The 25,524-nt window shown below is 48.5% G+C and overlaps 1 protein-coding gene across 1 annotated transcript in view; it reads right to left on the bottom strand.

The window, feature by feature from the left end:
• Positions 1-21,836, bottom strand: part of KCNK9 (potassium two pore domain channel subfamily K member 9) — an 84,764-nt gene extending 62,928 nt beyond the window's left edge. Inside the window, exon 1 of the mRNA XM_059815718.1 lies at positions 21,245-21,836. Coding sequence (XP_059671701.1) covers positions 21,245-21,836 — 592 coding nt within the window. The remainder of the gene's footprint in view (positions 1-21,244) is intronic.
• Between the last annotated feature and the right edge of the window lie 3,688 nt (positions 21,837-25,524).

The following is a 25,524-nucleotide window of genomic DNA, read 5'->3' as shown; positions in this document are numbered from 1 at the left end:
AGGTTAGGTCACCTGAGCACCAAAGAGAGCAAGCCCAAGACATGAAGGCACATCATCTAAATCTCCAACCACCAGCAACTACAAGACCGTGCTGATTTGGCTTTATGGCTTATGGAAGCTGGGAAAGGGAATTTGCTGGGACATACTTGCGTTTCTGGGGTCGTATGCCTCAATTCTGAACCCGGGCTCCCAGAGACCTGTGTCACCTTTTCCTGACCTATTCAATCCCCCAGGCTTGAATGAATATTGAATTTGATTGTGCTGTTCCATCCACAGCATGTCCCAGTCTAGAAGAGCAAGCATGCACCTTGCCCTTGTCCTTCATGACTCCTGTAACTAATGCATTCCCTAAAGAGTCTCTTTTCCCTCTCCCCTTCACATTTCCATTGCAGCTGGCCACTTGCCATAAGAGAGAAAAGCAACACAGGCAGCACACCAAAGAAGCCCAGAGCCTGTGACAAAGCAGTGCAGAAGTTAATACAGCCCTGAGATGCCAGTCAGTTCTGCCATCTCCAGACAAAAGCAACAAGGAAGCAAATCACTGAGAGATTTCCATTCCACTTTTGAATTTGCCCTGGGCACTACTGACTTTTCACAGACTTGCATAGATTGCTCTCTCCCTTATCAGCACCAGGACTCATCTTTCTGAGCTAGTCTGCCCCGGCTTGCCTTTTTCAACAATAACACCACTAAAGCAATTAACATTTCCTTTTAAGTTTTTCAGTCAAGGTAAAAGCACTCAGCCTGCAGAGTGCCGCTTTCATCAGAAAGGGCTGTTGTGCTTTTCAAGGGGCACAAGAGGATCGTTAAACAGCTAAATACACCCAGGCATAGCGACAGCTTTGTAAGAAATGACTGGCATGGTGAGGTTTGGAAGGCAGCACATAAACAAGATCAGATTGAGGGTCCTGCCAATGGACATCCTAAGAACAGATGAAGGAGGGCAGCAGCAAGCCATGGATTTTCCACCTGGGAGCTGAGGATGAAATTGTAACCTCCAGGCAGCACGAAATAACCTTCTATTTCTGAGCTGCTAAATTTGTTGCAAGTCCTAAAGCTTTTTGCCTGTAACAAACCAGAGCCACGGTATAGAAACGGTGAAGAAGTGCTGTCCTACCATAACCCAGACAACATCCATACTCCTGGTACATCTGGCACACCAGACCTCGGAGAGGTGCATGTCAGCATGTCCACCCTATGACAGCGGATGTGCCATGGTCCTAACACAAGACAGCACTATGCCTTCTAGTTGGCCTCTTTTAAGCATGCTGAAAAGATGATGTCACATGCCAGGCAAAACCAGTCATGGGGATGGCTAAAAGTGTCTAACACATGGGGATTGCGGGGAGCGATGTGCAAAGGATTGACCGCGCTGGGGAGAGAGCAAGAAGATAGCCAACCCTACCCTCCACATGCAGGGCTGACAGGCCAGCAGCATGTCTCAGCACCAGCCCAGAAGGACCACAACTGAAAATGAGAAACACTCCATCTCTGCAGAAGGTGCTAAGGCAGGTGGGATCATATGAGGAAGAGATGAAGAGCTTGGCACGAGCCCTGGAGGGGGGCTGGGCAAGGGGGTGGCTTTGAGCGATATGAAAACCGGGCTGCCAGGAGTTGGACTGAGATCCACCAACTCATTCCACACAGCTCCCCAAACAGACACACTTCCCTTTCTTAGAAGCACAGATGCCTATATATATTTAAATCACTGCTCTAGTCAGGGGTTGTACTAGCTGTGAATTTTGAAACTGGGGGGAGGGGGAAGGCACTGAAGATTCCAGTATGTAATTTTCTCTTTTTTGGCTTATTAGATTATACCCTTGTTTAAGAACTAACTGTTCTTTTACTTGGTGTCCCTTTGGCAACCATCTCTACCTAGCAATACGTGGGTGTGTGCACTCCCCCAAGTTCGCTTGTACTTGCATAGCAAGTTCAAATGAAATACAGCTCAGAAATTGTACTCCCGGAGTCCAGGAGCAGGAGTATTTAGAGCAATTAATCACTAAAATGAAGAAAAGGCAATGACTGGCACTGTAGAGGAAGAGAAAAAAAATGTTAACTCAGAGCACTACTGAAACGTGCTCAAAATACACAATCTGGAGAGGAAGCGGCACGTCTGCCTCAGCGTTACAATGACGGCAGCTGAACATCACGGCAGCTTGGAGTAGTGCTGCTCACAATCAAAATTCTTCTTCGGGGCGACGCGGCCAGGAGAGTGGATTCGGCCGGTTCCTTCTTCCCCGAGGTAATTTTGCTCTCTTCAGTCACACAAGTAATAACGACAATATTTAGTACTCCCCGAGCGTGGTTTAACCTAGAGAACAGCTCCAGGAAGGCTTACGTGGCCCTGCCCCCACTTTTCAGACTGAAAACAGAAGCATCAGCGTATCTGCCACACATCTGCGATAGCGGCTTCCCTCCTTAGAGGTCTGTTTCAAGACACCCAAAGCTGGAAGGTGTCCACAAAGCCAGCTGAAGTCCTTGACAAGTATCTGATCTTGGAAAATTAGGATTGCATATTATTGATAGACAACCTGGCTTCAATGCCATAGGTCTAGCATTTCTACATTAGACATTGTCTAATCCTGCTGAGGTACAATTGTTTCCACAGCCAAATACCTCCACAGGTCAGAACAGTGGGAAGAGTCTTACAACCCTCCCACCAGAGTTTTAACGCCAAAGTTTGCTGAATAATGTTGGTGACCATTAAAGAGAGCTGTGCTACTAATGAGGCTGATGCTAGGATGCTAAACCTAGCGCAGAAAGCACACAAAACCTGTAGGGTCAGGCAACACTGCGCAGGGGTGCTTGAACCCTGCCTATGTTGCAGCTTTGTGAGCTGTGTGAACCTCTTATGTTGTGTAAGAACATATTACAGATAGCTGTGCAGTGCAAGTAGCCTGGGAATGTATGGCAGTGCTTATCTCTGGAGGCTTAAAAAATAAAATATGTAGCTTCAGACTCTTTCAGAAAGGACAGTGCATCCCGCATCCAGATCCTGACAACCATGCAAGGCATAAAGTCCTCAGCCAAGTCGCATTACCACCGGCATCCCAGGGAAAGTCAATCAAGTCCTAACCATTCTAAACAGCACTCGCATAAGCTGTGATGTTCTATACCTGCAGGCTACCCCATTCAGGTGGGATATTCTCACCTGTCTTAAAAAAAAAAATCAAAGGAAACCAAGATCAACACTTCTGTTCTGAGCAGCACAATACACCAAGAACTTTGCCCTTCCCTCTCTATTGACTTCTCTTTTTCCCACATCTTCAAGCTTTTCATGACCACACAGCCCTGCTCCATCTTTCTCAGCTCCCGTTTCTCATCACCCACTTCCCCATCTGCAATGCCATTTGTGCCAGCTGTGACTAGTATTTTTTGGCTTCTCCAAATAATGTCTCCAGGCATTGTTCCTCACAGCATCTTGGACACAAAAGGTGTCCCTGAACTAACCCACAAGGCCAGTATCTTTCTTGGGATAAATTCCTTCAGCTAGTCAGTGATGGTGGCAACTGAGAACAATTAGCAGAACATAAGTGTTATTACTTTCATTATTTCTTCTCCTTCCATCCTCTTACTTGTTGCACTCATTTGTGTCTTGTTTCAAAGCAACAGAAATTTCTCCAAGGCAGTGACTTACTCCTGTGTTTTACAGGTATTCATCAAGCTCCTGTGAATATCAACAGGAGTTGGTACCTCTTGAGTCAGCATGCAGAAAGAGCAGTTTATACTTCTGTGTGCAAGCAGACCAGCACCTACTGCAGCTTTCATTAATACTTTACATGGTGACTTGCTCCCTCAGGAGTAACAGGAGAGGAAGATCTTCCAAGGGAAGTTTGTGTGACAGGTAGCTGAAGATGTGCATTACCAGAGGACTCGGAGTTACCAGGCACCTGTACCCCATTTTTTTTTGAACTGTCCTGAAAGGCATATTTTTCACATGTTCTTCAATGCCTTCACACCCCAACCAACCTGTTTTCTAAAACCGTATTTGGCAGGTACGAGCTTACTTGGCTTGGAAACTAGCCTCCTAAGTGCAAAAGCTACTTTTGAAAATGGAGCTTTAGTTCTGTGGTCTTCTAGACACTTTTTTGAAATTACCCTGAATTTCATGCTGGTACAGAGCCCGGTGCATCAGGGCTCAAATCCAAGGACAGGACCAATCATCATGACTGGCTCTAAGTTTCAGTGAGTGGCAAATCAGAAGAAAACCAACATCAAATCCAACTGCAGATATAGCTGTGCTATTGTCACTGCCAAGTGGTGAGGCACACAATTCAGCACATAGCAATTCACCTTCTTCCCAGGTGGGTCTTACAATCTGTGCCGAGTACCACACCAGCAGCAACCCACTTAGGAAGGCTAAATCTGCCTGACACTCCAACAGCCCTAGTATTGAAGAGGTCTCACAGCTCAAGCTCAGCTGAAATGAGAGACGGGTCAGAAAGAGGTAGGACTATGTGTGCAGCAGGGTAGGGGCTTCTGCCTACTCAGCCCTGACACAACCCTGCTACTGTTATGGCCACCAGCCACACTGCAACAGCTGGCCCCCAACTCCAATTCCTGTTGTACTGCAACCGAAAGAGAACCAGCAGCCAAAGCTGCACTACCTCCACCTCCTGAGTACTGCCACCTCTCCATCAGGCCCTTGCGCCCAGCATAGCCTTCAGGCACCTGGAGGAAACAAGCCTGAGCCTTGTGACTATGCTCGCCTCCACTCATTCTAAACATGGGCTCAGTCCCTCTTACACTGACCATTACCTCCTCTTCCCCAAACTTGGGGAACATTCTCAACTACGTTTCTCAAAGTGATGCCTTGCAGTCTCAATGAGTTCATATCTTCTGACAAAAGTATTTCATCCTCAGACCTCCAACCAGCTCTGAAAAGGAGCTTTACTGATGTCAAAATGCATGTACTGCTTTCCCGCTGGATATAGAGCGCAGGTTGATGTTGGCACATACGTTCTACCATTTTGCCCCTTGCTAAGGCACATACTTGGGATTAGCAAGTGGACCCAGTCATCAATCCATTCTCCCTGCCTCACTACTTCTATTTTTTTTAACCCTCTGCTTTACTACAACAAAGGAAGAAAGTGGAAATTTTCCACTACCCAAGTGCCTGGCTGTGAGCTTGCTGGTTCCTTCCTAGGGTGCTCTGCAGTAAATAAAGTTTGTACAGTGACATGAAGATTGGAGGATGCTTTGCAGCTAAATAGGGATCTCTGTTCAAGCAAAGGTTGGTCCGTCATTAGATCAGCCCACGGGTGAAATGAAAGTGTGGTGACATTAGTGAACACCCTACTAGAAGCAAAGAAAAGACTGCAGACCCACAGATGAGTCACGAAATCTGTCTGTTCCAGTGTTCTAATTACATTGCTCATCCAAGAAAAGCCTCTTTTGGAGCCATTAGGTCAGAATCTGTTCTCCCCCAGCTGTAAATCCCTCATAACTCAGTGAAGTCAATCGATTCATATTGGTGTAAGCAAAATCAAGCGCAGTGCACTTGCACAGCCTTTGATCTTTCTGTCTCTCTCTGAACACCAGCTCACAGAATGCTATTAACGAGACAAGAAATCCAGGTCCCCAGGTCTCGCGGATGCTGCAGGCACTCTGAACAGTAAGATCGACATTGAGCACTGCAGCTGGGAGGTGAAGGAGAAGCCAGAGGAGAGACAAAAGCCTTCTGTCTCCCCCTCAAGATGAAAGGCTGTGGACTTCCCAGAGGGCCTATGGACATTTGTAAAAAAACCTTCACATTAGAAGGTTACATACAAAAGAAAATAAATTATCTCTCTGTCTGTCTACCTATCAATTTACATTTCAGGTAATACTATCATTCTACTAGAAAAGCCAACACAGTGAAGCACAGCTCCTGGGGCTCTCTCTAGCAGCCTCAGTGAACATGCACACCTTTTCTGATATACACTAAAACACTAGGAGACTGAAGACCACCAAAACCAGACATTTCTGTTTCAGGAAATCACCTGAATGAAGGATTCCAAGTAATGGTCCATTTTGTCTTAATAGACGTTTCCAGCATCTTCCTCTTCTTCAAAGTCTCTACCAATGTGCTGTGCAGGAAAACTTGCCAGCCTCTCCTTGGCAAAGAGTTCTGCACTGTGGATGGAAGCAAAAATCACCATTCAAGATACACAGGATGTTCCCCCAATATTATACATATTAGGCAAGCAACCAAAGAATGGCCTTGGGTCACAGGAGAATTTCCTGCTTTTAAATCTAACACAGCTTCCACTGAGACAGTTGATGACATGGTCTTCTGGTTAGGAAGATCATCAACCACCTGCTTAGCCTGCAGTCCTGTCTCTTGCTTCCTGGATCAATAGGGACATCAAGTTCTGAAAGGAAGAGGAGAAGAGGGAATGACTTCAGCAGCCAGAAGCAGCTTGGCTTGAACAAATTCAGTAGAGAAGCCTGAAAGAATAGCTTGAATATTACTGATTTTGTTGGAAGACGTGAAGAGTAAAGGAAGAAGGCCATGAGGCACAGACTGGAAAGCACAAAGACATTCCTCCGTCGAGGATTCCCTCCAAGCAGAAGAGCAGCTGAGGAATATAAAGCTTTTAGAATGCCGAAAGCTGAAAGGCTGTCCCCTCTTGGACATCCTGAACCTAACGCTTGTTCCTGCAAAGTCATTTTTTAAGTCAGTGGAGATGACTCAGTAAAAAAGAACTTTTGAGGAGTTGTTTCTAATAACATTGTAACACCCATGAATATATATCCATTTTGGATATATATTTACACTTCTTTGGTTCAGTTAACACTCTTCCAGGGGGTGGAAAGGGAAAACCTCTTCTGTTATTTAACACCAATCTCTGTCAGGCCTTCTATCCCAGACCCTGCATTTAACACACCATCTCCAAGTTCTGAAATGAGGTCCCCTGGGTTATACATTTTCCACAGCACTGAAATGTGTGCAATATGATGGAGACAAAGACAGAGATACCTGTAATGGCTAATATGGAACTGTATTGATTTTGTTGGTTATATGATGTTTATTTACTTTTTTAAGCCCTGTTTGAGAACATTTTCTGTTCCTTTCGGGCTACTGCCACATTTTCCATTTGCTACAAGAGCTAATATCGATGCTCCACCGTGTGTGTGTGAATTTGTTGGGTGAGTGGGAGGGGATGCTTCCTTCAAAATACAGGCTCTCCAGACCAGATTCTGCACACATTCATCTCAGTTTAAAGCCAACAAATACACCAAAACAACTAAGTTCCACAGGATTTTCAGACAGCAACTGTGTTGCAGAATCTGGCCCAGTCTGTCAGGATCCACCATTTTTATCTGTTGGGAAAGACGTAGGTGGTCTCTCCCACTCGCTGTTGATGGAAGGGGGTGGGAATGCAATACCACATGGGAATAACAAAGCAGGTTTATGGTGAACTGATATATGAACAGGAATTAACAGGGTGGTGGGAAGGGGATGAATCAGCCAGTCCCAGTGAAGACAAAGAAATTTTTCAGACACTACCCTGGATATCACCCACTCAGACACAGCATCTTTTCTTGGCCCCTGTGATACACCATCTCTTCCTCTCATAAAAACCTAGTATTGCAGTATCAAGAAAGCCTATAAAAATGACCCTGCCAGGAGCAGATCAACTGATCCTACACTCAACCAGTGATGTACAGTCAGTCCATGGATGCCAAGTCAGCCCAAAGCATCCAGAATTGCTTGTGTGTAAATGAAGCCCGGACCAACACTGAAGTCTAGAAATTATGGAACCCAAGCAAAGTTTGGGCATCTGTACTTCCAGACTTAGGGAAGAATTCATCTAAGCCATGGAACATGAAGAACTACATGGTCACGATCTCAGGGTTATTTCAAGAATGGCATGTATCTATCTCACTGTTATGATATAAAGACCCAGACTTGAAGCCCATGGAGGGGGAAGGAGGTTTTGAAATACAAAAATGGAGGCTGCACAAAGGCTTAGAGGGCTCTTCTGGAAAAAAGTGCATTTGGGCTTAAAATCTGTGTAGTAAATTATCTGTTCTCCCCTTGGTGCAGGCAAGTAATTCCTCTCACTTTAATGGACAATTTTATGGCTGCTAATAACATTTGTAGCTAAGATAATGACAAGGATAATCAAATCCCATGCTTGAGGGCATAAACTGATTGCTGCGGGGGTTAGCAACGAAATCACCATCGCCATATATTGCACAGGTGTATTATGGGATAGAGATCTTTCCTCCAAAGTAGAAAGGCATTGGTGTCTGCCAAGATAACAGATTGGATGATTGTCTGTTATGGAAATTGCCAGTTTGTATGCATGGGATTTAGGGAAAGAGGAGAAACCTCTTTGTTTCAGCATGACAGAATTTGTAACCCAAAATGCAAAAAGAGCAGGGGTTGCAAGATGCATATTAATGCCTATTCTAGCAGAACAGCTCTCTTAAAGGCAAGTTCAGTCTTGACCATAGTGAAGTCCATTGCCAGATAGCAAACGCTGCTGTACATTTAGCACAGTACTCAGAAACATCCATAGAGTGTATAATCCCAGAAGCTGAGGGCTGAGAGAAACCTCAATAAACTATTTGACCTGTTTCAGGATGCTTAGATCCTCAGTCCATTACTTAGGGGTTACTCAACTCAGCAGTCAGCTCCTGTATAGCAGCTATCACCCAACCACTCCTAGGAACACAGGGCTTGGAGGGACCTCAACAGGTAACCTAGTCCATTCAGATCTGAGGCAGGCTGAAGCATACCAAGCCCATGCGTGTCGGACAACTGTTTAATCCATTCAGATAAATATCCTGCTACTGGCACTCTGGAGGTTCCTTACGGATCATGTTACAGCAGTTTTCATAGCTGACAATGAACCTACATCTGCCATGCTGAAGAGTAAACCTTGGGTAGATATGTCAAAAAAACTTATCACTGTCCTCTTTACAAGAACCTTTCACATACTTGAAGACTGTTATTATTCCTCCCTTCATATATTTCTTTTCCAGACTAAACAATCTCTGTCCACTTCACACTGAATACAGGTCAAGTTTTCCCTTAGCATTTTGATTTTTCTGTTCCTTTCTCAAAACACTGTGTGCCCAAAACTGGACCCAATTTTCAAGCTGAAGCCTTACCAATAGCAACAAAAGAGAATAGCTACCTTCTGTGACTTACATCCAACACTTGCCTGTTTTGAACATCTCACACCATAGACTCATATTTAGACTGCAATCCACTTTATCAGCATGATGTTGCAGTACTTGCGTCTAGTCAGTTCACACGATTTTTCTATGTGTGCATTTGATGTTTCCTTCTGCAGTGTAATACTTTGCACTTGTCTTTATTGAATTTCATCATATTGATTTCAGACCATTTCTCCAATTTATCAAAATCATTTTGTATTCTGCTCCTGCCCTCCGAAGTGCTAGCCACCCCTCTCACAATTAATATGTGTACTCTCTGTTCCGTCAACCAAGCCATTAATGGGAAAATTGAATAGTACCAACCACAAGGCAGACCCTTGTAAGACTGTACATGTTATGTCCATTCAATTTGACAGAAAATAATACTAATACTTACTAATAAATTACTAATAATTACTAATAAATATTTTCGCACTTTTTGTATCCTGTTGTGAAATTATCTGGTGGCAGATTTAGCAGGGGGCAACTGGGTTTGTATTTTCTGGCCCATTTACAACCACCTGCACAGTGTATGTGCTTTTCACACGTGTGGTATGTCCAGCCACAGTGCAACCTCTAGTCCACAGTGTGTGTGCATCCAGACCTCACACCCACCTGTGGCAATTCAATCCAGTCTCGTTTTCTGCTGTAACGATGAGAACCCAATGCTATTATAATGCCACATATGTAATAAACGTCAAGATTTACTGCTCCCCCACTATCAGCTAAACCAGCTACTCTACTGAAAAAAACAACCCAAAGAAGTCCGATGTGAGTTACTCAAGAAAAATTTGCATTTGTTCCAGCTTGTCCCTTGTTATCCCCTAGGTACTTTCACACTGATTGTTTAACAGCTTGGTCAAATATCTTTCTGAGTATCAAATTTAGGTTGACTGAGCATTAACTCCCCATGTTCTCTCCTGTCCCTTTTTTAAAGATAGGCAGCGTGTTTGTTTTTCCCTGCAACAGCCACTGGTAGAGCTGTTCAAACAGCAGCCATAAAAACTGGTGACACTGCTGACAGTGAACAGTTGCTGCTTAGAGAAGAGGTTTGATTCTTATCCAGATATTCAGCTGGAGACAAAATTGTAGGATGCACTGATAATCCCTCAGGGAAGAAGGAACCTTCAGCAAAAAAGGACAAGATAAACTTACATAGATCCCAAGCAAGATCCAAGACAAACTTCAAAGAGCCTGTGTGTGTACACAACCATTAAAAATAAGGCGGGAGGAGGCTAGTCCATACCTTGCCGCAAGGCAGGACAGTATGCACAGGTCATTCTTGACAGATGCTTGCCTATCCTGTTCTTCAAGGCCCAGCAAAGAACAGCCCACACCCTCTCCAGGCAACATATTTCAGTGTTTCACTAGTACCATTGTTAGAAAGATTTTGTTCTCTGTGGCCACTCTAACTCTTCCTTGCTGTTGTTTAACAGCTTTTCTCATTCACTGTACCGCACTCAAGTTCTTCAGGAACAGACCGTGGTTTTGATCAGATTTGAAAAGCTCCCCAGGCTGGATTTTTTTCAAAGAGATGATGGAAATATTTTTTAACTGCTCATCACCCAACCTGCAGTCAGGTTTCAGCTAGTCATCCAAATCAGGACCACATATGCTCAAAAGCCAGCAACTTCCATTGTGATACCTATTGCTAGATATTCAGCGCCAAGCTTGCATCCCATGCATCTACCTTTTCAGTACCACCAGCCTTTACTGTAGCCCATCTTGAGAAAAGAAAAAACTCCTGAAACCTTCAAAAAAGAAATCTATGTCATACCAAAATGCCAGCAGCTGAGCTACCTACATCGTAAGGTCATTGACTTCAAACATCATACAACAACAGCAACGTAGTAAGACTGAGGCTTATTATCTCTGGTGCCAGTCCAACAAGTCAAACCAGAGCTGAATGCAACCCATACAGATTAAGCTATCACAAGCATAGGAGTGGTATGAAGACTTCTAAATGAAAATATAATTGGGGGTGGATATTTGGGAAGAAAACAAAATTGTAGCCATTCTGAATCATATCTAGTGCTTCTCAAGCATTAAAATAAAACTCTTGGATGTCTAGTACCTTCATGAACTGACTTGTAACACTGTTAATTTGCCTCCGTTGGCCTACATCAGTAGGTATCAGCTTGTGTTGTTTCCTCTGCCTGGCAGAGTGCACTCATTAAGTCAAACACATTGCTACTAAAGTCCTAATTGTTTTGTAAAGTGCCCTTTAAACACAGGCCTTTTACTACTAGGCAGGATGTGTTTTAAGAGCAAATCATGAGCTTAAGCCTTTGCTGCCAAAAGACTGATCATTTATTTGTTTGTCAGACAAAAATACCAGAAAAGAATGCAAAAGCTGATAGGGCATCAGTACAGACTGAACAGCTACTGCCTCCTTCCTCTTCTTGGGATGTTCATTCCCACATGAAACAGCAAAGGAAGGGAGAAATTCTGAAGGAGAGAGTTTGAGAAGATCACGGAATTCTTAATATATCAGTTGAAAGGTCAACTGAAGAATTCAGGTCAAATCACTGGGATTTCCAGGTGCTTCCGATGGCACAGATCCAGTGTCGCTGTTTTAAGTATCAGTTGGCTAAAACTAGCTTTATCTCATTTCTAATACACCTAAGTAATACTGAAAAAAAGACTGCAATCATAACTCATATTTGGTGTCCAGAAGCAAATAAACAGTAGATCAGGAACTTTTATGGAGGATGTGGTGGAGTGATGGTGGGTGATCCCTTCAAATGTTGGGAGAGATTCTCACTCCCCAAATGTTAGCCCCCAGACTTCCACGTCCCAAAATACGCTTTTTTTCCTCTTTGGCAGTCTAGGGCAATCCAGTTTTTTTGACAGCCTAGTATATGTAATGATCCTGAATAATACAGAAAAGGCATCTTTCTGCTGTTTCTAGTCCTCAGCAGAAAGCACTATATGCTTTATCCTTCCTGTAAGGAACTCTTCTAAAACTCCTGGTCTACTTCTGGAAGCCCAAGAAGTTCCCAAAGGCCAGAAAAACTGGGGGGGGAACACTAAGACATCAAGTCACCTCTGCAGGTATGAGGTGTTTCTCTGATGCAAGATTGTAATGGTGAGTTCAATCATCCTTATTTCATGAACAGTTTTAAAATATTTTGGACGCAGTATCTTATACGACACAGCCTGCATGCAGAGCCTTACAGTCAGGGCTCCACATCCTTCCTGCTCCCGGAGTTCATTTTATTGCCTAGTTTCGCCTAAGTTTCCAGAGCAAAGTTAACCTAACTACCAAACTGCATATTTTAAAAAATTATTACTGCCAATAACACCATTTTCACTGAGTGAAGTCAGACCTGTTTCACCGTACAGTGCAAACTATTAACCGCTAACAGCTGGACTCAATGATCTTAAAGGTCTTTTGCAACCTAAATGATTCTATGATTCCACGATTCTAACAGCAACTGTTCATTAGTTCAAGTAATGGAGGCCTAGACCTTTGAAACAAGAGTATTCAACACCTTTTCCTACTGTGTCTGGTCCTGAAAGGTTCCAGACTGGTGTGAAATGCAGCAAAGTGACAACTCAAAACCCCAGGTGGTCACAGGTTTTTTACAACAGTTAATTTCTGATACAGTTCCCACAGCAATGGCCTGTGATGATTTAAACATAGCAGGAGGACATCCTCTCTAGAGGACATCAAAAGAAAAGAGCGTGGAAGAAATAAAATATTCCATCTGCACCCAAAACATCTCTGTAATGAGTTAATGGTAGCATACATTGGAAATTGCTGACAGTGCCAACTACCTTGGGAGTAGATCTCTTACATTTCTACCTTCCCTTCAATATGTCAAGAATATCCCTAAATTGAGAGTCTACGAACATTTCCTCATAGCTAATCTCCTGCACTATACAATTAGAGAGAGCTGCTGTAGGTTTCATTCATCAGTCTGTGCCCTAAAGATCTCTGTGAAATTTTCCTGAGAAGGCTCACGCAGCTAACGACAGGAGCAATCCTCTTCTGTGATGGGAGAGCAAGAAGACAATCAACTTTCCATCAGATATATTTTAACCCCACTACTTGCCTGCTTTTCTCAGAAGCTCTGCTTTCTTGCTGGTGCAGGGAATTGAAAGGATGGTATAGCCTATTCCCTCCTAATCATCCTAACAAGTAACAAATACATGAGTCCTTAATAGAGATATGTCTTTCACTGACATGCCCTATTCATCTCCGTAGTGAAAGCAGTTAAAAAGGATACTGAACTCTTTAACCAACTGATGACTGCATAAGCCTCTTGTGGCAATTGGCCAGATATTAAAAAAAAAAAATGGTCACTTAACTCTTTAAAAAGAAAAAAACTGCTAAGAAACTTAGGAGGTTCTTCCCCCAAAACAGAAAAAAGGTAAGTGTGCAATACACTTTAAAAAAAAAAAAGCATCTCAGTGGATCAGAAGAGGTTGGATCAGAAGAGGTTGTTAACTGTCCAGCAGCAATGAAAGAAAGCAAACTAAAAAAAAAAACACCACTAAAACAAATAAATGGAGTAAAAAGCATCAACATTCTTTCTCAAGATTTCTCTTTGCTCTAAGTTTTTTCAGTTAAAAAAAATAAAACCAGCATAAATGTCAAAGTCAACATATGCTTTAACTCCACAAACTCTGTTTGCTTCATTATTAAAAAAAAATAAATCTGAAAACTGCTATTACAGATCTTTTCCAGGAGTTGGTTTGCTATAGAATATAGCTCCTTGCATTGTAGAATTCACGTCAAAAAAAGGCCTGATCCAAAACTACTGTGACTCAAAATATTCTCTCCATTATTTACAACGGACTTTGGATCGGGCCTTAATTTCTGGGGTTTTTTTTGCCTAACATTCCCTAATCCGTAGACCCTCTCACTTTAATCAAAGAAAGTGCCATAGCTACAACACCAACAATATCAATGTTAGGTGTAGCTAATCAAGTCACAGACACGTGGTAGGGTATAGGTAACCTGAGGGAAGGACTCTATCCATACATTTTAACTTGAAGTCAGTAGATTCCATGGACTATAATCCAGAGAAGGTAATGAATTCAAATTAATTTGCATCACAGCAATCTACATATGTGAAATTTCAGAAGTAGTCCATGGCTTCACTCAAAAATATCCACAAGCCAAAAAGAGATGAATAGGCCTGCTACACACAGCAAACATCTGTTGCAAGTCCACAGTAACCTGTTAGTTCAACTCAGAAGCAGCAAGGACTCTTACGGATTAGTTCTGCATCACCAGCAAGCATCCTTGCTAGCATCTGTTACAGGGTAAGGGGATATTTCCTGCGGCCTTTATTCAAATCCAGTCAAGGATCTTCAGTAAAATCTGTAGAAGCTGGGTACCTAAAAGCCTAAAGGGCCTTTGACAGAAGATGCATAGTAATAACAGACATAAATACCCAGAATTGTATGTGCTCCTTCACGTAATAAAGCTCCAGGTTCTGCTGTTATTGCATCTTAGAAGACCTAAGCTGCAGGAGTTTGCTAATATCACCTTGAAGTCATTATGGATCTCTGCCTTCAGTTCATCTTCACTGTTTAATCTAGCTGTAAACTAATGCCATGTAGTCTGAAAGAGAGAGAAGTGAGCTGTTTGGCAATTAGAAATAGTTCCCAACCTGAATCTTCGGAAAGTCATTTTATCTTCTTGTCTCTAAATTGAGGATAATTTTTACACAGAGGTGTTGTGAAGATGAATCACCTAATGTCAGTACAGCAATCTGAATATGAAGTGCTGTGTAACTCCAGCTCGAAGCCATGAGCATGCCTTTCAGCATTTATGAAGGAATATGCTCTGGCATTGAAGAAACTAAGCACCTCACCTCAGATTGCCTTCAAGGGAAGACAACAGCATTCTGGTCCTTACTGTGTGCCAGACAAGCAGCGTCTGTCCCAAAACCCATGGTGTCCAGAAGACAAGCTCTCCATTAATCAGTTCTACTTTAGATCAATGCTCATAGTTCTGATACTGTTCCCGGAGAAAGCAAAGAGATTTTTATTCTTTTTAGTTGAAGCAGGCATAAATAAGCCCATAACTAACAGCTAAACTTCTTCCCCTATTCTTAGTCTGTAACACCTCCTCTCTCTCCCAATTCTGCCCTGTAATTTTCTGCTTGCCATTCTCGTATCAGCAGGATCATTTTCTTCTTCAACTAACTTCTTTCCCAAAAGACTCACCAACACCTCTAACTTCTGGCCTTGTCAGTGGGCAAACAGAGATACTTCTACGCTGACACTTGCAAAGGCACGTAAATGGTTTTACTGCACAGAAAAATAATCAATAAGCAAAGACCATATAGTGGAGAAAATGGAATTTCAAAGATCTTTGGTTTTCTTTCTCAAGAAAAACAAGCTAGCCCAGGAACTATTAGAGCTTGAGACATGGAAAAAGGAAGATTCAGAAAATCATAGAACATACGGCTGATAAAGACTTCAAGAGGTCAGCCAGTCCATCTTCGTCCCCAAAGGCAAAAGCAGCTATAACTTAACCATTCCTGACAGATTTTTGTCTAAACTCTTTTTAAAATGCTTCAGCAATGGAGATTCCACAGTCTCCTAAGGCAATCCCTTCTAGCACGCAACCACCCTGACAGCTGTAAAGAGTTTCCTCATGCCTAATCTAAATCTCACTTACTTCAGTTAAAGAAAGAAGTTATGAATAGTTAGGAGGAAACCAAAGGGCACCAAATCCCAAAACACTACAAGACACTAATTTCTCGAGCTTGGTTACGCTGAGGAAATCTGCTGACACCATCGCCCAGCTGAGCGGCTAGAGATTTCTTGATGCTTCCCCAAAACTGTTTTCCGACTCTTACTGGATATTGCATTTACACTGCCATACAGCGGAAAGCTGCAGTTCAGCATCAATCTGAGCTGTATTTTCACCTTGCTTATCAGTGATTTTTAAAAAGCTTCTGCTAATGTGCCTCTGGCAGGAATGTGAGGTATTATTGCAAAACCAGTTTTCAAGAACTCAAGAACCGTTTCTATGAACATGTGAGCAAAGTAGCCACAAAGTCCCCTCTGTGTTAGCAGAACACTATTTTGGATATGCTTTTTAAAAAAAAAAATTCTCAGTGAGACAAATAATATAGTTTGAAAAGATCTTTCAGAGTATTTTAGTTATGTGGGGGAGCAAAATCCTACGCACAGTTCATCTTCATATGGCTCGCTGAAGCTGACCTCGTCCTTGCCTGGGAGATACCACCAACAGATATCACAGGTCCTGTTCATCCGGTATTCTCCACTGAAGCTTCAGATGGCGTGAATGAATAGATTCATTACTTCAGTGCATCTACAAGCATTCGTATCGCCAGAAAATCTTGCTCTCTACTTTCACCTGAGTTTATTAATAATAGAGTGGCTTTAATCTACTCTGTGCTTGTTTGTTTATGAGATATGACCTTCATGGTCCTGGCAAGTCATGAATGTAGCAGTTAACTGACCAAAGCATTTGTGTATTTGCTCTTTATCTTTCCCTTCTCATGTCTTGTCTTCTTCCTTTCTTTTCTTTCTTTCCATTGCAAATTATCCGTCTGACATGATTCCCTACTCAAAGCTTTTCAAGGGACTGCCTCTAAATATTACCATCCATCAAAAACCAAGAGCAGACTCAAAACACCAAAGGCTGGTCTTAAAGGAGGAGCAATACTAACACATGTAAAAACGCTTATGTCTTTTTCTAAACCAAAGTAGAGACATCGCTACACTACCAACTTGCTATTTTTATACCCATTTTACAGAAGGGTAAAGTGATGCAGAGACAGGATACGGGAACTTAACTACCATCCTGAAATGGATTTAAGCATGTGTTTGCTTGGTTCATTAATGCAGGTTCCAACTCCCTGTCAGGCCACCATCTGCCAGAAGTATGCAATCTCCTCATCTGGATGTAGACAGTTCCTAAGTATTTAGCTACTTGGTAGCCAAACAGTTGTCAATAGGTGGATATTCCATTCACCATTACAGGTATTGTACCACATTCTTAACAAATACTTTGTCTCTGTTCAGCAGGATAATTCAGTCACTGCTTGTAGTAGGTTTGAGACTGAATAGGAAGGCCTAAAAGCTAGAAAAAGAGACCAGCAATTCACAGCACACGCTGTCTGAATCTTGCTCTCCTTACAGTCACTTCTCAGGAAAAAATAAATAAATAAAAATCCTCAATCTGTTTGTTGTTTCAGTTCATTTTAGGGTGACATAAACAGCTTTCAGTTCTTTACATTCTGCACAAGCCTCCAGAAATATTCAGTGTTTACTAGAGCTCGGTGGTGTTAAATCAAGTATGACTATCACCCTTTGAGGCCTAAATGATGGAGCGATATCCACACCAATAACACATTTTGACAGTGTTGACACCTGCTTACACAGAAGCAGTTAACTCAGTCTTACAAACCTGTAGAAAAGGGCATTAAAACTTAGTAGGAATCCTAGGAATTACCTTTTATTTTCAAAAGTTGGTGTTTTCATTCATCGTATCCAGCCTCTTGATGAACTCTGTGGCATATTCTACAGTGTATCTCATAAAAGACAAATAGCTGGATGGAGAACTTGATTAAATCACTCTCTGTCACCATTTTGGCTGTATAACTGGAAATGGCTGTGTAACTGGAAATGGATAGGAAATTATACTAGCTAACTCTGAAGTGAGAACAATCCCAAAATAAACTCAGCAACTGGTGAGAGCCAAGAACAGCTTATTAGTTCTTTTTGATCACCTAAAAACTTTCACAGAATGCAAACATGACCAAAACTTTGCGAAAGCAGGGTATTTTTCTTCTGCTGTTGGATTTTAAGAGCAGAGTCATTGAATGTTGTAGCACCTGTGGTTGTTTGGTTTGGGTTTGGGTTTTTTTGCTGGGCCAGCTAAAAAAGTAGAAAAAAATCCCCAACATTGCACCTGGGGAGTAGAAAAAAAAAAATTGTGTCACAGGTGGAAAAAGCAGTTTCCATTTACTTGATCAGCCCTCACTTCTTTGTTTAGTACTCAGCTTGACAAGGGAGCAACAACTCCCCTGCCACCCTCTAATAAAAGCCGAATGCCATGGATTAGAGGAAATGTGAGAGTTGCCCAAATCTCGGCCCTTCGCCTCGCAGGGGAGGCTTTCGGTTTCCCATGCTCCCGTCCCAACAGGTCTTCAGCGATGTCTTCCCACAGGAAGCACGAAGCCGCGGAGGTTGCCCGCGGCGGGGAGGCCGGAGCCGGCGGCGCGGAGGCGGCGGAGCTGTCCCTTCAGCACCACGGCGCGCCCCGCCCGCCCCGCCCCGCCCGCGGCCGCCCGGCAGCGCCGCGCTCCCCGGCCCGGCGGCAGAGAACCAGCCCCTGCCGGGCTACCGGTGGCTGCTGGCTCATGGTCCGCGGGCAGCGATAAGCGCCCCTGGCTGAACTGTAGCCACGGTAGTTTAAATCAACACAGTAAAGAGGTAATGGCTTCAGACGTGTTGCTAGCACGGCGGTATCAAGGAGCCCAATTAAGTTAGGCATAAATTAGCCTGCTTCATACGCGCATCGCCAGACTTTGTGGTCCGCTGATTCCTAGCGCACTTCTCTGAAGAGAAGTTTTGTGGAGATAGATGTACCACCCTAGATTAGGCAACGGAGGGTTTTAAAAATCAGCCTGCGATGATTAGTCAGATGCACTTTTGCAAGAGCACCTACTGACTACAGCACGCTCGCTATCGCATACACCGCTGCATGTGCTGCTTGAAGTCTGTCTGGAGGGTTTCAGAGGGAGAAGGAAATCTATGTGAGAGTGTACACACAGTCAGATTACAAAGAAGAACCATCACAAAAGATTAATATGAACATTTAAGATCAATGCCCCATGCAAGAAGCATAGAGAAGAAATGTCTTATTTTCCTGAGAACAGAAAGTCATTTTTTTCCCCCTTTGCACCAAATTCCTTTAGGATAAATAAGAAATTAAAGGAAAACCTTCCATGTGCACTTTTACAGACCACCAGTAGATCAGATAACATCGCAAAGCTACTTCAGTACTGAAGAGATGATACACAAAATAGAAGTGCGTTTGGCAAGATGCAGATAGTAACTATTAATAAACTTTTGAGAGACGGATCACATATCCTTCTGGAGCAGAGTTTCCCAAATGAACAATCGTTAAAGAATGCCTGTTCCTCTGCACCATTCTTTATTATTACTCTCCCTCCCAGTGGTTCCCCGTTGCTATACACATTTTAAATTTCAACAATTTTGACATCCCCAAGCGCCTCTGCCTACAGAAATGCACGCTACCCTCTGCACACTGAGGTGCTCCGAGCTTCCTAAACAAATCCCAACTCTTTGGCAGGAGAAAATGCTAAAGCTTCCCAAGCAAGTTGTACTTGTTTCCAGGTAAAATACGATCAAAACGGCAAACTACTGTAAAAACAGCCCTTTCTACCTGTCACCGACCGAGCGTAAGAAGGCAGATGTATCGCAGTCACCTCAGGCAGGAGTATAGGGCACTGCGAGTACACAGGCGTGTGCGTGGAAGCCTTGTTGTAATCCAGAGGGGCATGACAGTCCAGTATTCACTTAGCACAAATAAATGACAAGAGACAGATCGAGGAAGAGAGAATCAGTGACCAAAGGAGAAAGGAGAGTTCTGACATCGTAGTGAATGGCAGGAAATCTAAGTCGTCAGCCAAAGTTACATGCTACTTCATAGCCTATTAATACATGCATTTTATAGAAATATATCTAATAACAGAAGAGGAAATTACCCCTTAAAAATCTTATCTTTGTAAGGCCAAATAGGCTTTATACCGTCAGATGGTCTTAAAAAGGAAATTTTTTACTGCCCCAGGTATAATATAGTCAAATACAAACACAAGTAGATGCCACTCAAAGGGCAGCGGACAGCACGTCCTGCTGAACACTGTCAGTATCCTCAGGTGGCAACGTGCAAATTTCTTGTTACAAGCCCTAAATGGTAAAAAGATCGAGTCCTTCTGTATTAATAAGAGAGCTAGTCTTTCGTGTCCTGGTCAATATAATGCACTCTCAAACAGCCGCTGAGCTAGCGAGGTCTTTCCAGATCTCCCCAGATGTTACAGGGGAACATCTAGAAGTGCTGGGAGAGGAAGGTTATCAACTGCCTCGGTAAATCCACCTTAATGAATACAAAAGCAGGAAGAACAAACTTGCTCATCAAGCCACAGCCAGAGTTGTAGCACAGTTCTGCATGCACTCTGCAGCCTCTAGTTATCGTGGCATTTGTTTTTACGGCAGGGAAGCAAACTTTATGCGAAAAGCTCCGTTTGAGCTGCGGGAAGCGGAGAAGTACAAAATGACAGCCTGTGGCTGTGACCACTGACTGTCCCTCCACCGTCCCGGGAAATGGCATGTCTGGGAAGCTGGGCAGCACGGATGTGACAGCGGCATCGTTTTGCCCGTCAGACCGCGTGCCCACAAAGAGCAGGCACAGACTGTGACCTGTTGGCACATCAGACACTCCGGCTGCAATAAAAACTTCAGGAACACGTTGGGAATGCCCAGGAGAGGCCCAGCAATGGGACCACAGCTGTGGGAACCCCCACCACAACCCTTGCCAACGCCACAACAAAGTTTGCGAAAGCAGGGCTACGCTTGGCCACACCAAGGGCTTGGCCAGCTGATCCGGTTCCCGTGCCCTCATCGTTTTCATCCTCATCCAACTGCCTTTTGCCTAAGTTTTCCCCGCGTCTCTTAAGCAAAGGTGCAAGGAGGAGCGTGGCAACAGGGCCTCCTTCTTCCTGAGGGGAACCCCAGGAGAGTGTCACCCTGCCTCTTCCCCCTTCCTCCTGGCCACCTGAGCCACAGCAAGATGGTAGCCACCTGGCCAGCGCCAATCCCCCCACCAGGCCAGCCCCGCTCCTCTCCAGTCCCACCCAGGGGACGCAGGCTCCATCTCCAGGGGAAGAGGTCCGGGACACCGCCAAGTCCAACAAGTGCCCCTGGAGAGCAATGAATTACATAACACGGGAGGGAAGCCAAAAAGCTCATCCGGCTCTTAACCCTTTGCATGCCACGGCCCCCCTGCCCCTCTCCCCTTCTCCCAACCAGGGGGGCTTTTGCCCCAGCCCCCAGAGGTGAGACCACTCACCGATGGTCGTGATGACCGTGATGGCAAAGTAGAAGGAGCCGGCGAATTTCCACTGGACGCCGGCCCGGTGCGGCTCGGACTGCATGATCACCAACTCCAGCTGCCGGTAGTCCTCGCTGGTGATGTTGTACTTTCCTTTGAGCCGGATCTCCTCGGCTTTGAGTTTCTCCTCCTCCCGCATCTCGTTGTCGGACTCCAGGGCATCAAAGACGGCAGCCCCGACCAGCAGGTAGGTGAACGTGCAGATGATGAGGGACAGGGTCCGCACGTTCTGCCTCTTCATGGCCGCCAGCAAGGGGCGAGTGAGGGGACCATGTCCCCCCCCGGGCGCCCGGAGATCCGACAGGCCGCAGCAGCCGCAGCAGGGGGGCAGCTGCCGGGGGGGCTGGCGGCGCCCGCCGCCGCCGCTGCCGCTGCCGCTGCTCCGGGGCAGCTTGTGCTGCGGCGGCGGCCGCTCTCCGCCCGCCTGCTCGGGCTCCTGGGAGGAGGAGAGGCACAGGAGGCTGCTGGAGCGCCGGGACCAGGTGCCCTGGAGCCGGGAAACTCTGCGCAGGACCTGCCCAAACCAAGCCGTCCCAGTGCGCAGGGCCATCCAGGGCACCCCCGCTCCTCCCCAGCACCGAGGCCAGGGGCAGGGGGACCCCGCCGCGGGAAGGGGGCGCTGGGCGGCGCCCCGCCGAGGGGCCGGCGGCCCCGGGCCGGAGTCCGGCGGCGGGCGGGTCCCCCCGCGAAGTTGGCGCGGCGGCGCGGGGAAGGGTCCCCCGCAGCGCGGGCGGGGCGCGGCGGGCAGGCGGAGGCCGCCGCCGTCCCAAGTTTCTTCAGGCGGCGCGGCGGGGCCGCGGGGGGCCGGGCGGCAGCAGCGCGCCCATCCGCGGGGGACCGCGCAGGGGGCGAGGGGCGGCGGGCGCCCGGGCTCCGGCCGTCGGGGGCGGCCCGCGGGGGGGCCCGGCCCGCCCCGGCCCCGGCTGCCTGGGGGGAGCGCCGGCTGGGCGGGTCGGGACGGGCTGGGCGCTCTATTCCTTCCGCCGCGGTGCGAGGCGGGCGGCGGGGAGCCGGGCTGCTGCAGGTGGCCGCGGTGCGGGCAGCGGAGCGGCGTCCGGCGCGGCGAGGGCGGCGGCGGCGGCGGTGTCAGGCGGCGGGCGGGGAGTTGGGGGCAGCATCCCCGGGCGCGGCGGGCCGCACCGCCGCTCCGGCGGGAGGCGGGGGCGCCGGGCCGCCGGCGTGGCCCTGGCGGCGGGGAGCCAGCGCCCCGCAGGAGCCGCGCCGAGCGGGAGGAGCGGCGCGGAGCCGCCCGGGCCGGCGGGCGGGGGAGGCGGGAGGGCAGCGAGGAGGCGCCCGCCGGGCGCGCCGGCAGCGGCGGAGCACCTGCCCGGGGCAGCGGCGGGGCGGGACGGCGGCGGCGGCGGCGGCGGGCGCTGCCTCCGGCCTCGGGCTGCCGGGAGGAGCGGAAAAAAGCCGGCGGCTTCCCCGGGGAGAGGGCGGCCGGGGAGCGCGGGGAGGGGGCTCGGCCCCAGGCGGACACAAAGCCAGAGATGAGGAGAAAAATTGGAGGAAAAAAAAAAAAAAAAGGTAAAAAAAAAAGCTACTTTCACGGCTGCTCCCCCGGCGCTCGGGGCTGGGGCTGCTTTATTTCGGGTGGGTTTAGAACAAAGCCGTTAAGAAAACGAGCAACCGTCCTCCTCCTCCTCCTCCTCCTTCTCCCAGGCTCTTGACATCATCTCGGGGAAAACCGAGCCCGCGCCCCTCAGCCATCGCCCGCGCCTGAGAGTGTGTGCGTGTGCCCGCTCCGGCGCCGGCACGGGAGGCGGGAGCTCGCCCCGGCCCGCCGCGGGCAGCGCCTTAACCCCCTCGGCGCCGCCCTCTCCGGGAGAAGCCGCGGGGCTCCCCCGGCGCGGCTCCGTCCCGCCTCCCCCGGGCTTGGCCACGCCCCGGCCGCCAAGCGGGGCCGGGCGGCGGCGGCGGCGGGGCGGGGCGGGCTCGCGGCGCTCCCTCAGGGGCAGCCCGGAGCGGGGCGGGGGCAGCGGGTGACGGCCGGGCCAGGTGGGGCGGCCGCTCCCCCCGCCTCGGCCGCCGACCCGCCCCGGTCGCGCCGCGCGGGCTCAGCCGCCGCGCCCCGCGCCGGGGGCGGGCGCGGGAGAGGGGTCGGCTGGACGGAGGGAGCGGCCCGGCGGCGCGCGCGGCCGGGGCGGGCGGCACCTCAGGCAGCGCCGCGCCCGCCCGGGGGCCGGCGGCCCCGCGCTGAGCTCTGCCTCACGCGCCGCCGCTCTCCGCGCCGCCGCCCGCACCCACACGCACACTCACAGCCCCGCACGCCACGGCCCCGCACGCCACAGCTCCGCACGCCCACAGCCCCGCACACCACGGCCCCGCACACCACGGCCCCACACACCACAGCTCCGCACGCCCACAGCCCCGCACACCACGGCCCCACACACCACGGCCCCGCACACCACGGCCCCGCACACCACGGCCCCACACACCACAGCCCCGCACGCCACGGCCCCGCACGCCACGGCCCCACACGCCACGGCCCCACACACCACGGCCCCGCACACCACGGCCCCACACACCACAGCTCCGCACACCACGGCCCCGCACACCACAGCCCCACACACCACAGCCCCGCACACCACGGCCCCACACACCACAGCTCCGCACGCCCACAGCCCCGCACACCACGGCCCCACACACCACAGCTCCGCACGCCCACAGCCCCGCACACCACGGCCTCACACACCACAGCCCCGCACACCACGGCCCCACACACCACAGCTCCGCACGCCCACAGCCCCGCACACCACAGCCCTGCACACCACGGCCTCACACACCACAGCCCCGCACGCCACGACCCTGCACACCACAGCTCCGCACGCCCACAGCCCCGCACACCACGGCCCCGCACACTACGGCCCCACACACCACAGCCCCGCACGCCACGGCCCCGCATGCCACGGCCCCACACACCACAGCCCCGCACGCCACGGCCCCACACACCACGGCCCCACACACCACAGCCTCACACACCACGGCCCCACACACCTCAGCTCTGCACACCCACAGCCCCGCACACCACGGCCCCGCACACCACAACTCCACACACCACAGCCCCACACACCACAGCCCCACACACCACAGCCCCGTACACCACGGCCCCGTACACCACAGCTCCCCCCCACACAGCCCCTCCCAGTCCCCCACCAACCACCCCACAGCGTCACACACCCCAAACCCCCCCAACACACAGCCCCCCACAAACTGCGCAGCCACACCACAGCCCTCCCCACACCGCCCCATCCCACGCACACCCCCCGGCCCCTTCCCCAACCACAGCACAGCCTCCCCAAGCACAGGCCCGCTCCCAGACCCTCACACCCACCACACGCACCCCACATGCTCCCGGGGGCTCGGAGGAGCCGGGCCTGCTCCCCACGGCCTGGCCCCAGCCCCGTGACTCCTGAGCCACCACCCTGCTGGGGGGGCCGCAGGCCCCATGGCTGCCCCAGCCCCACTGTGAACCCAGGGCTTCAGGCCAGGGCCCCTCCCCGCATCCTGCCCAGCTCCTCCCGGCACACCTCTCGCCCGCTTCTTCATCAGGTTTGCAGCGGCAGGAGTTACCTACCACAGAAGCCTGGGGCTGCTTTCATGTACGCCCTGAGACAAGGCCAACCCTTCTGGTGTCCCCTTGCCCATGGTAACCGTAGGCGTCCTCCTGCGTTAGAGCTGGGGTTTTCAACCATACTCGATGAAGGCTGAGCAGCTCCTGACTTCTCAGAGCCTCAGGTGACATTCCCTCGGTTTAGGTCTTTCACAAATCCTAGGACCGCAGGGCTCGTTAGTGTCATCCTCCATCTCTAAAAGCAACTCCATCTATCTCACTCCTGAGCACACATTGTCTAAGGCCTTTGGATGCCCCTCCCGAGGTACAGGGGGAAAACGGGAACCCAGCATCTCGCAAATGGATCAAATCTGCAGACTGCGAAGGCAGTCTCCGAGCCTGAAGCCCTCTGAAAGAAGCACCTCAAGCTGAGCAGACAAAACAGGTCACAAAGCCCTTCCTGAGACTCTTGGACACGGTGAGGAGGAGGAATTAATTTCGTTAATTCGGCAAACAAGATTTCACCCAGGGCAAATTCTGCCTCACATCACCTGAGCATTGCCAAAATCATTACAGCACTACACGGAGCAGGAAGGTCCCTCCTGCCGAAGGAAGCCTGTGCATAACAGCAACAGGGGGAAGGAGGGAAAAGAAGGAGAAAAGAGGAAATATCTGGTTTCGATCA

The sequence above is a fragment of the Gavia stellata genome, chromosome 3, assembly GCF_030936135.1.
Source record: "Gavia stellata isolate bGavSte3 chromosome 3, bGavSte3.hap2, whole genome shotgun sequence".
Taxonomy (NCBI): Eukaryota; Metazoa; Chordata; class Aves; order Gaviiformes; family Gaviidae; genus Gavia; species Gavia stellata.
Note: the sequence above shows the minus strand (reverse complement) of the source record. Positions and strands in the feature narration are given on the sequence as shown.